This window comes from Gracilinanus agilis, chromosome 5 (genome assembly GCF_016433145.1).
Source record: "Gracilinanus agilis isolate LMUSP501 chromosome 5, AgileGrace, whole genome shotgun sequence".
Lineage (NCBI taxonomy): Eukaryota > Metazoa > Chordata > Mammalia > Didelphimorphia > Didelphidae > Gracilinanus > Gracilinanus agilis.
The window spans coordinates 212396374-212409335 of NC_058134.1; the positions used below are offsets into that span (position 1 = coordinate 212396374).

The following is a 12962-nucleotide window of genomic DNA, read 5'->3' on the forward strand; positions in this document are numbered from 1 at the left end:
GCTAGGCAACTGGGGTTAAGTGACTTGCCCAGAATCACATAGCTAAGAAATATCTGAAGCCAGATTTCCTCCCAAGACTTCCCATTTCCAGCCCTGGTTCTCTCTCCCCGGAATGACCTAGCTAGCTGCCTCCACTGATATTAATTTCTTAAGAGGTTAAGTGATCACCAGCAGTCTAAGAAATTATAAATGTTGAAACTAGAAGCTAACATCAAGTCCCACGTCCTTTCCACTCTACCACATGGCCTACCTTCTCTAAAATAGTGAGTAAAAGTAAAACCTGCTTTAATCTTTTACTCCAGAATAATAAGAGGATTGTCCAAAACTGTGATTTTAAGCATGAACTGAGCACAGTAGGGCCTGTCCTCCTCGCTCCTGGGGGAGGCTCTGGATTGCCAGAGTTTTGAGTTGCTGTAGAGATAAAGCCAGGGGTGCGTTTGGCACGGATAGAGTGAATCCTCCCAAGAGGGAGCCCACTAGACTGCCTAAGGAGGGGTGAAATGGCTCTGATTGGCAACAGAGCAGGTTGAAGCTTCCATGCTGAAATAAGTAACTAGAATATACCAGGGTAATAATGGGATGTTCGTAGGTTCAAGGAATGGTTACTTAGGGCCAGTATCAGAAGATATACAGGGCTTGGGAAGGCCAACAGGATATGGGTGACAGGATAACAAATGTAGTCCAAGCAGGGTTAATAAACACAGGGATGGTTTGGTTTATTTAAGGTAAGAGAAGGTAGGGAAGGGAATTTGGATAATCTGATCTAATGTATCTAACTAACCCTCCCCAACAAATCTACAGTTGTTCCCTCATGGGGAGCCTTCAGAGAGATTGTCCTTTACCTCTCTACCTGAAGTGCCAGTATATAATATAAATACATATACATAAATATATATAAATATAAATATCTCAATATAAATACACTCCACTAACCCCAATCCCCTGTGATAATTAGATTAAGTCTACACTGCCCATCTTTAGATTTAATCACCCAAGGTGAGAGCACCTTCCAATTCTAACCCATGGGTGTGCTAGAGTGAGTAAAGAATCAGAATCAACTGACTGCCCCCTACGCTTTCTATGAGAAAGCATCTATTGTGACTGGACACGCAGGCTAGGGGAAGGCACTGGAAGTGACACATATATGACCCTTTTAAAAGAGGGAGTTGAGTGAGTAAAGTTGCTTCTGGTTTGGTGAAGGGGACCTGAGGGAGCTTTGCTGGTTCATGACCGAGACTGTTCCACCTGGTGAGTTTAAAGGCTGAATCTTCCTGAACTTCTATTAAGAAGCTTCCTTTTATAGACTCTGTGAATGGAGTTTGTTCCATTCACTTCCGGCCTCAGGCCCTTTAATCCTAGGCTGAGGGTTAAGATCTACCTGGTTAATTAGTGAGATAGATTCTTATCTCAGTACTTCCTCTCTCTCTTCTTATGTAAATAAATTTCCATAAAAGTCAATTTTGATTTGAGATTATTCTTAATTGAGGATTGATAATAATTCAATCCTCTGGTGACCATGTTTAATATACTGAACCCATAAAACCCTTTTTTTCCCCCTTACACCACCCTTGGATGGGAATAAAGGTGATTAGGTTGGAAGCTAAGCAGAAACAGGGCTCAGGGAAAGGTTCTCACTGACAGATGCCTTAGATGATTCAAGCAGCTCTGTTGATACATCTCTCAATCAGCAGGAACAGGTTGATGATAAGATAGAGCAGAAAGAAAACCACAGGAGAGAATAGCCAAGCTCACCAGGTCCACCCCAGGAGACAAGACAAGACTCAACCTCTAGGCTTAACTGTCTGTTAGAAGATAGCCCGGTCCCTCTGCAGAATTTCAAAACCTTTCGTGTCTCTGCTCTCAGATCCTGCTCATATGCTCTTTCCTCATAACAGTGTCAATCAGCAATGGAACTGGCCCATGAATTATCTACTCTCTTTCCTATATTTCACTAACTAATGTGAATGAGGTGTTCTATTTCCAACCAAGGCTTAAAAGGAAACCCAACGATGACAACAACAAAGAAACAAAAGAATCATCTCACTGCAAAATAACACCTCATTTCTCCCAGTAACTTACTGTTGTAAGTTTCTTCACTGCTACGGTTCTGCTGTTGATACAGCCTTTATAGACAACTCCAAAGCCTCCTTCTCCCATTTTATTTCCACCAGCAGACATAGGGCGCTCATCAAAATTATTTGTAACACTTTTTAATTCATAAAACGAAAAGCTCTGAAAACCTACAATGTTGATAAGAAAAAAGTTAATTAGTTAAAAGAAAAATTCAATTTCTAAATAATTATTTGTTCCAATTTAAACATGAACACTATAGAAATTACTCCATGTTGGACTTATGCAAGAAAAAAAAACAAATTATTTTCCTTATCAAAACTCTAAGATATGTCTTTCTGAGAGGCTTAATAAAGAACACACATTACTCTCTCTCACACATAAACACTCACTTACACAGGCATGATAGAGTCTGACCACAAAGACTTGTAGGTCACTCAACTTTAGCCTGTCATTTGAGTTCTTGCTATATATTTAATGTTTATTCTATTGATTTTTATTGTGATTTAGAGGTTTATTTGGATAATTTATTACTCATTAATAATTTTGCAATTTTTTGTTGCTTTTTACTTGATTAGTTGTGTTCAACTCTCCGTGAGTGTGTAAATAGAATTAGCTCTAGCCCATTCATAGTCAAACTCTACTTACACTAGGCATAGAGATGATATCATCCCCACCTCCCTTAGTGGGGAGGGGAGATGAGTTACCCACACGTGACAATAACTAACAAATCAAGAACAAGGGACTGCCCTTTGGGCAGTCCAAATCAGTGCAGAGGCTGCCATTTGTCCACTTGAAATTGGAGGTGGATGCAGGAAGTGAAGAAAGACACAATCTCTTCAAGTATGTTAGTTACTTCCTGTGTGGAATTCGCACTTTGAACTTGGTGCTGAAGGATCTCGGAGACCTCAGGCAGCTTCTACTCTGAATGGCCACGAGGGTAAGTTAGGCTGACTTCCTTGGGCCTAGCTTGGTGTATCTAAACTCTGCCTTTAAGTAGGCACTAGCCTATCTGATTGCTGGGCCTTGTGGCTTGTAGCCTCATTTATTTAGCCTTTTAACCTTCTCTCTCCGTCCAGGCCTCTGCAGGCCTAGACTAGTCTCTCCCTCTCTCTCTATTTCCCTTCCTTTTACCTTCCTAATTGTAAATAAACTACCTTTAACCCCATCTTGACTTGGGTCTATTTTAATTACGGAATCAATCTGAATTGTTGATTCCTGGTGGCCACACTTTAATTATATATCTATAAATACCTTAAATCTCCCTCTTACATGAGCCCATTTAGGGTTTTCTTGGCAAAGATACTGGAATGGTTTGCCATTTCCTTCTCCAGCTCATTTTATAGATGAGGAAACTGAAGCAGATGGGCTAAATGACTTGCCCAGGGTCATACAAATATGAAGTATCTGAGGCCAGATTTGAATTCACAAAAATGAATCTCCCTGACAGTAGGCCTGGCCCTTTAACCACAGCATCACGTAGCCACCATTCTTGTTAATGGTAACTAAAAATAAACAACTCCTTTAACAATCAGAAAATAAATACGCATTTATTAACTCTCTGATAAAATAAAGACATTATCCTTAAGACAAAATTGAAACTCTCCCTGCTCTTAAGAAGTTTACATTCTAATGGGATAAAACATGTATGCAGAAAATGAAATATTAGGTATATTAAAAACAATATCAGAGGAAAGGACACTAGCTACTATGGTGACTTTCTTGTAAGAAGAAGAATTTAAGATTTGAAGGAAACTAGAGTTTATTTGAGGCAAAAGCAAAGCAAAGAATGACCAATGAATTAAACACCTCCAATTAAACACCAAAATAGAATAGAATCAAAATACAATAGAAATTGTGAAAAGCAAAGCAAAGAATAACAAAACTGGAAGCAAAAAATCATTTAACTATTAAATAAAATGAGGAGCTGCTTTTCTCTGGGGGAGACAGCATAAAAAAATAGGTATGCCATCATTTAACTTAATTTTTTTAATTAAGAAGAAAAACAAATTACTATTTCAAACATTTTAAAAAGTTAAATTCTCAACCAATGAAGAAGAAACAAAGGAACATATTAGAAACTTTTGTTCAACTATATGCAAATAAAGTTGGAAACTTAAATGAAATAGCTTAAATATAAACTGATTAAACCTCCAATATAAGAAATGTTTTTTATTTTATATATATTTTATATTTAAAAATAAGAAAGCAAAACCCAAGTTATATATAAGAAACATCTAAAATGTATAGGCATATATAGAATGAAAATAAGAGGTTAGAACAAAATTGACTATTCTTTATATCAGATAAATTGTTTAAAAAGCAGATGTTACAATTATGGTATCCAATCAAGCAAAAGTAAAAATGTTAAATGTCAAGAGATAAAAAGAGAAATATGCTTAAAAGAACCACAGATACAACTAATATCTCTCCTAAACATACATGCACTAACTGGCATGTCATCTAAATTAATAAAAGGTTCATTAAAGATACAGAAAATAATAATTGTAAGAAATTTAAATGTTCCCAACTAAGAGTGGGACAAATCTCACAGAAAGAGAAAAAAAGGAAAATAAACTGAAAACTGTGAGAAAATTTAGACACGAAAGCTTCATTATGTCTTCTTAATGAAACATTAAAAAGATGCATATTTCTTAGTATCCCATAGTACAGGGGTCGGCAACGTATGGCTCTCGAGCCATATCTGGCTCTTTTGAGGCCCCGATATGGCTCTTTCTGCAGGAGCCATAAAGTCAATTTTTTTTTCAGGCGCTGTTACAGGAGCGGCACTGTGAGCACTGTACGGCTCTCACGAAATTACATTTTTAAAAATGTGGCGTTTATGGCTCTCAGGGTCAAAAAGGTTGCTGACCCCTGCCATAGTACCTTTACAAAAGCAAACTATGTGCTATGATAGAAAGTAATAAAAAAAGAAATATATGAAACATGTCCTTATAGACTACAAAAAATAATAATAATCAATTACAAGCAAAAACATATAACTAAAAGGAGATTTAACAATGATGTCCTGAATAATTAGTGAGCCAAAGAATTAATTACAAAAATAACTGTGTGAAAGAGAATAATAATGTTGAGAGAAAATATCAAAATGCTGGGAAATAGCCTTTTAGAAGAAAACATATTTTTGAGGGTGTGCATTAACAAAAGAAAAAACAAGATTAATAAATTATGCCATTAAAAATGAAAAATCAAATAAACACAAAAGAGAAAATTTTGAAGATTAGGAAATAAATTAGAAAACAAAAAGATTGTTATTTTGGTAAAACTAAAAGCTAGTACTCTAAGAAAACTAACAGAATTAATAGACCTTTGGACTTTTTTTAAATTTCAGATTTTTTAAATAAAAATGCCATAGAAATGTACGAGATGAAATCACAATTAAAAATAAAAAAATTTTAAAGAAATGTGAAATTTAGGAAAACATAAAATATAAGACAAATCCAATTTCAGAAAAGGATATTCCTAGCTACAAAGAAACTTCCAAAGGGGTGTTATGGGAATGGGAAGAGAAGGAGATTCTGTTTTAAAAGATTTTACAAATGACATCTATCAAATATTTAAAGAAAAATATCATATAGAAATTGTTCTTAAAAACTGAATACCAAATTCCTTTTATGAAACAGGGAGAGAAAAAACAAAGAGAATTATAGACCACTATGACTATGGTTCATAATTCATATCATGCCCCAAACTTGTGTGAACATCCCAGGCCTCTGTAGTGGATCCTCTCTCTTGCTACACACTCTCTTTTTAATCATTGTTTTCTGAAATTCAGTGGTCCATGTTCTCTTTCTCCCTCCCTACATAGCAAGTAATATTATCTAGGTTATATAGGTGCTATTGTAGAATACATATTTCTATGATTATCATGTAGAAGACATAGCCACTTACATAAAAATAAACAAAAACAAACTTAAAATAAAGTGGAAAATGGTTTGCTTCAAACTGCATTCAGACTTCATAAGTTCCTTCTATGGCAGTGGATAGCCTTGTAGAATTGTTTTGGATCCTTGCATGGTTTAGAACAGTCTATTATATTCTTGGGCTCAGAGCTATTTCCGGAACTTATTCTTTGCTCCTTACAAAGTTGCTCCCTCGCAACTGCAACTGCTCCTCTTTGCACTGGAACTCTGACTCAGTAATTGATGGAATCATTGGCGACAATGCTGCTAGATGGCACTCATTTCTGTACTCAGTACAGAGGTTCTCTTTCTATTCCTAGGTGATACCTGAACTTTTTTACTAGATCTAGAGGCCACAGTTCCTTTTGATGTTAATATCCTATTTTGGTTTATTTGCTAATGCTTGACTCTGAGTTTTCTTCCTCCTGAGATCTTGGGTAATTTTAGTCTTTTTTCTCCCCTCATTTTCTCTTATTGATTATTGTCCGACTTTCTCTGCTCTAAGGGCAGTTTCCCTGTAAGTTGGAGCTCAAAGTTTCTCTTACTCCTCCCATACTGGGCAATTCATGGCTCACTGGCCTTGATCTCTATCCAAAGTGACTTCTTGAAAGACAGAACTGATCCCAGCTAGATGTTGGACTCTTTCCCTCAAACTTAGTGGAATGCTCCATAGTCCCCTATACCTGTCCTGTCCCATTTTTTCTGTTTCTTGGATCTTTGGACTAGTGGCACAGAGAGATGCTGTGATGATACCACAGGCTTAGAAAATCTCTGCTATTTGGGGATTTCAATCTCTGTTGCACCGGGAGAAGAGTAGGAATTGGGTGATATAAAGGTGGATAGTTGAGCTTTATTATAACCAAGATATGTATCTCGGCCCCTTTCCTCTCTCCATGGCACTCAGAAGAGGGAGAAGTGGTCAGAGTATAGAGCTGAATTCTATTGGAAGCCTGATGAACAACCTGAGTGCTGGTGCATGGTGGGCAATAGAGTATTTTCCTTGTTTGGTTTCTGGGTGTCCTAAACCATGAAAACATCTGAAACTATCTTTAGTGCATATTTTCTATTTTAGAGAGGCTTGAGTGATTGTGAAGATTTGAAAAAATATTGAATCCTCTATCTTGTTTAGTATGATTTGTTCTTGAAAAATCAATGTGATCACTGTTTTTGTGATCATTACTTCCTTTTCCAAATGTTTTCTAATCATTCCTTTGATGATATATTCTAGAGTTTGGCCAAAGTTCAAGTCAAGATCACTGATCTATCTATAGCTTTCAGATTCTCTTTTTTTTTAATTTTTGAAAATCTGTATAAAATCTAGTTATATTAAAATTCCCCCATTCTTCTAAATAGCTCAAAGAAAATTTATGTTATAATAAATATTTCTTTCATGTATAAGTTGAACTAGATGGTAATTAAAGTTCCTTCCAACTCCTGGATAATCTGTTTCTGTGACAATGGTTCATCAATCACATCTATTAGTTCTTTCAGTAGCCTGGTCTATAGTTTGCCTTAGCCTAGTCACTTTTAACTTATTCTGAGGCAGAAAGGTTTTTTTTCTTACTATCTTATTTATCCCCTTAAAGAGGGGATTTCAACAAGAAGAGTTGGGAGTGTATTCAAGGCATGAGGAATCAAAGATTTAGAACTACAAAGGACCTCAAAGATCATCTTCACTAATGCCCCTATCATCTATTTTACAGATGAGAAAATTGAAGCCCATGGTGTTTAATCGACTTGCCTAAGGTCACATAAGTAGTAAATGTCAAGAGATATCAAAAAAGAATAATGAGACAGGTAGGAAAAAGCATTATCAGAATAATATTTTTAAATGCATAAAATGCACAAGATTACAAAGAAAAGCAATTATGCTGAAATACAATTATTAAAATATATTTTTGTAAAGTTCACTCTTTAAGTTAAGAATTTCTGAGGATGGTACCTGGCTCATAAAGTATGCATATGGGTATTTAGTAGATATATCAGAATGAAAATGTATTTCCCAACTGTTTGCTTTCAAGATATCTTTCATACTCAACAAAATATCTCAAAATATAAATCTAAGCAGGCATGGCAACTCCTATTGCAAACTGAATAGTAGAAAGTGATAGAGTTCTCTGTTAAATTAGTTTTGTTTTGTTTTTTAAGTTACTTACATGTATCACTAACTTCTAAACTTTCTAGACTTGAGGAGTCTAGAGATGAAGAGATGTGTTCATGATTTTGAACAGGTTTCACATGTGTCTTTTCTTTGTCATAAGGAGGCAGCAATTTCTTCTGAGTGGCGAATTTTTCTTGTGGAAGTACATGGACAATTTCTGGAACACTATCTGCAAAGTTAATTAAGATATTTTATCTTTCTCTTACAGAAAATGAAGCAATTGATATGAAGCATTCACCTGCCCCACTTAACATCATTCCAACCTCAACATTTTATCCCCCTTTAAAATGGCAGGCATGACAATACGGCTGATAAGGGTTAAGATGTGTGAGAAAGACAGTGAAAGTTGAAAAAGAATATTCCATGTTTTAATGTCATAAGGGCTGAATTTGGGAGATGGAAAGTATGAGGCCAAAACCATTTAATTTCTTCATACATAAGGAAATGCAGACTGAAGAATTTTTGAAGGCTGGATCAAATTGAGAATCTCCCATCAGTGCAAGGACATCTATCTTGCTTCAAGGCCTAAAGATGGTGCCATCTATATAGGAACTCTACAATGAAATCATGAACCTAGCAATTTAGAATTCATTGTTCTTTGCTGACCAAAAGATTAGAAGACAGCTGAAAACAAAAACACTTTTAGTTTCTTTACTATTAAAAAAAAGAGAGAGAAAAGAGAAATATTCTCATTTTTGCATCTTCCACATCAAATCTTGAAAAATTGTACCTGGCAGCAACAGGCGTGCTGGTGCTAGAAATTCATTTTTGATTAAAAGATCCACAAGATCTCCAACTGTACAGTTTGTGGTTCCCCAGTCAAAGAGTAATTCACTAGTGGGACTCTTTCCACTTTGAAGTAATCCTTCAAATCTCCTAAAATAAAATAAGATAGAAAAAACAAAATTAGTCTCTAAATAAATAGAACTTTAAAGGGCAATGTGAATATACTATGAATGGATATTGGGAATTTTCATTCTCCTAAGGTTTTAAAGTAAATGCTAAATTCTCATTAAAGTTAATGTTGCAGTATAATCTTATATAGAAGCAATATGTGTTTATATAATTTACACTCCCTTTGAAACATATGAACAGTGTAAATTCAATCTGTAATGATACATCATGAAAAGCAATAGACTGTCCCCTTTGTGAAGTCCACCCTTTTATTTATTTTTCAATCTCTCTGTCTCTACTGGCTCATTTCCTACTTCCTAGGCACATATCTATATTTTCCCTATCCTGAGAAAACTCTCATTTGATCCTTCTATCCCCACTATCATCCTATATCTCTTCTGCTCGCAAAGAGCAAGAACATTACACTTTGATTTAATTACCATCTGCATGCTGATGCTTCTCAAATCTACCTAAATGTCTTTCAGACATTTCAAACTGGGTTTCCATAAAACATCTTAAAGTCAATATGTCCCAAATAGACCTCATATCTTTTCCCCTAAACACACCATCCTCCCAGGCTCCCAATTTAAGAGTCATCCTGGATTCCTGACTTAAGCCCTGCTATCCAATCTGTTGCCATGTCCTATCCATTTCCCCTTGGCAGCATCTCTCCTCTATTCCCCTTCTCTCCTCTGCCATTGCCACCCTCTGGTGCAGGCTCTCCTCACCTCCTGTCTAGATGCCTGTGGTAGCCTGCTGATGGGTCTGCCTGCTTCATGCCTCCCCCACTCCAGTTCATCCTCTCTTCAGGCACTGAAAGGGTTTTCCTAAACTGCAGATCCAACCCTATCAGCCCCTACACTCTATAAATTCCAGAGGCTTTCTATTGCCTATAGGAGCAAATACAAAAGGCTCTGTTTGGCATCCAAGCCTTTCCTAATGAAGTCCTCTCCTACCTTTCCTGACCTGTTATCCTTCATTCCTCAATATGCATTTTCTGGTCTGGTAACACTAGCCTCCTGGCTGTTCAATGAATAAGCCTTTCTTAACAAGCATCATCCCCCAACAAGACCTCTTCTTTTGTGTCCTACTCCCTGCCATGTAGTACTTACAACACTTAAATATTTATAACTATGTAGATAGGAAATCCTCCAATAGAATGTAAGCTCCCAAGGCTAGTTGTTGTTCAGTTGCATCCTACCCCTATTTGGGATTTTCTAAGCAAAGATACTGAAGAGCTTTGCCATCGCCGTTCTCAGTTCATTTTACAGATAAGGAAACTGAGGCAAACAGGGTTTAGTGGCTTGCCCAGAGTCACAGCTAGTGTCTGAGGCCAGATTTGAACTCAGGTCTTTCTGACTCTAAGCCTGGGACCCTATCCACTGCGACACTTAGCTGTCTTTATATCCCTAGCACTTAGCACAATGCCTGGCATATAAGAAGCATTCAATAGATTTTTGTTGAAAGAATGTGCTAATGCACATCATTTGATATAAGAATTATAGTATTGCCTTTTTCCAAATGAAGGGACTTTAATATCTTACCTTATATGAAACTGGTTATATCTACTCTCTCCAGAAGGCTTTTTTATATCAACTGCTAACTTCTTCCATCCTTCTTGAGGATCAATAAAATCTGCCAGCTGCCTAATCAGGCCAACATTTAAGCACCTTACATATGTTGATGAAGTTATTGTTTTATTCATCTTCTCCTCAGGAGATAAGGAAATTTCTCATCAAATACTTTTTGATATTTATTTATGTAGTTTATATTTAAAAATTATAGATCCACTTTTTTCCATTTCACATGTGATGCTGGAGCAACCTATAATCCTGAATTTAAAAAATAAGAAACATGAAAATACACATTTAATAACAATATGTCTTTGCTAAATTTTAAGAGACTTGTAAGAAAATATTGAAACTAAGCTTCAAATAAAAATGATGACCCTGAAATGCAGAGGAGACTTTCTCTCTTCTTTGAAGATGTGGGGGATGACTGCATATACTATAAGACTTAGTTAATATTTTTTAGTTTTGTTGAACTATTTTTCTTCTTTAAATTTTTTTGTTTTGTTTTGTTATAAGGATGGCTTGCTGAGAAAGGAGAGAATAGAGGGAGATATTTAGAAATTAATGGCTTTATAGAAGAAAAGACCTCAATAAAATTTTTAAATGTAAGTAAAGTACACATATAGCTTTCAGGTTTGTTTTTAAAGGAAATTCAAATGCTACCTGTTTCTGAAATACCACTAAAATACTTAGAGAAAAAGATAAAATCATATTTTATCTGAATAATATTTGTTCCAGTCTCCCAACATTCACTATGTCTAATCACAAGTGGACAATTTTATTATGATTTTAATTCTTCAGAATGTTAAAGTAACTGAAAGAAAAATCTAATTTTTCGAGAAATTTAACATATGTCAAAGTGACAATTCTTTCAAATTTTCTGTGAATATTAGATTAATACTATCAGAATTAATTATTGTAAGAATCAGATTAATTAATGTGAAAATTCTCCATCTTTTTATCTTTCCATTTTACCTATTAGGCATTACTCACAATTTTTATATACCATTAAAAGTACATTGGTTTTTTTTTGGGGGGGAAGAAGTTTTTCACATAAAATTTATACAAATCAAATATATATGTATATATGTATAATCCTTGATTTATAGAAATTTGATTACATACTATCCACACTTGTGTCAATTATTCCCACCAGAATATACCATACCATATATCAAATATGACAGGACCAATTAAACCACGAATGCAGCAATTTATTTCATACTATTTAGTTTGTGATTGCTACAACTGCTTCCCATTGGACATTTGCTTTTTAGAATTTTTTTAACTATGTTACCCATTTTTTGTGAATGTTAACAAATTTGCCATTATTTGCTAAAAAAAATGAAGGCATAAATACCCATATTTGTAATTACCTGCTGGTCCATGACATGGACACATATGACATTCCATGAAGTAACAAACAAAAAGCCCTAAATACCTATCAGTCTCCCTTTACAACATGCTTTAGAACTTGGAGTCTATGAACAAACTTTGGTGCCTCTGTTTTGTGTTTTTCCATGTAGTGGGTTCCTTGACAGCTATGCCGGTGTCCAAAAAAAGTATTGTAAAGAAAAATGTCTGGGAACAAAGCTTCTGAGCAAATTGACTTTAATGACGATAGTATATCACACAAAATATTGACATCAACAGGCTTGCAAAATATAGTCAAGACACCCATAGACATTTCCAGCTTAGGGGGAGACTTAGAGCATCAGACATGATTGATTTTATGGACAAAAAAAGAGGAAGTGACAGACTTGAGTACCACCCTCTCCAATAACAGGGGTCCTGTGTTTAGGGCTAACAACTCGGGTACCATTCCTATTGAGAAGGATGGGGAGTGCTCAGGGTGATGACGGTGAAATGTCTGTGTACTCAATGGAAGATTTGATAATGATCTGTGGTCGCCTTAGTCTCTACAGTTTTTTTGCATAGTCATCTCAAAAATAAGATTCTACATTGGGTAAGTTAATTACAAAAGGAGGGAGCCTACAAAGGGAAAGTTCTTACTTCTAAAGTCTATATGTTTAGAAGGATCTGTATGATTACAAATGATTACTTAACTTCTACTACTTATTATATATTATAGATGACATTCATTTGATCAACTAATAACTGGAACTATCTCTTATCATTGAATCAATAGTTACAACTTAATGATCCTATTTATCTGCCAATAATGATTCCTAATTAATGATAACAGTTCCAAATCATCAATCAGCTTTGTCAGTCGGGATCTCTCTCTTCTCTCTCTTCTCTCTTCTCTCTTTTCTCTTCTCTCTCTCTCTCTCTCTCTCTCTCTCTCTCTCTCTCTCTCTCTCTCCCCATAAATATATATAT

The 12962-nt window shown here is 35.5% G+C and overlaps 1 protein-coding gene across 1 annotated transcript in view; it reads right to left on the bottom strand.

The window, feature by feature from the left end:
• Positions 1-10753, bottom strand: part of IRAK4 (interleukin 1 receptor associated kinase 4) — a 39095-nt gene extending 28342 nt beyond the window's left edge. Inside the window, exons 1-4 of the mRNA XM_044677505.1 lie at positions 10593-10753; positions 8885-9030; positions 8150-8323; positions 2080-2240 (exon numbers count right to left, since the gene is read on the bottom strand). Coding sequence (XP_044533440.1) covers positions 2080-2240; positions 8150-8323; positions 8885-9030; positions 10593-10753 — 642 coding nt within the window. The remainder of the gene's footprint in view (positions 1-2079; positions 2241-8149; positions 8324-8884; positions 9031-10592) is intronic.
• Between the last annotated feature and the right edge of the window lie 2209 nt (positions 10754-12962).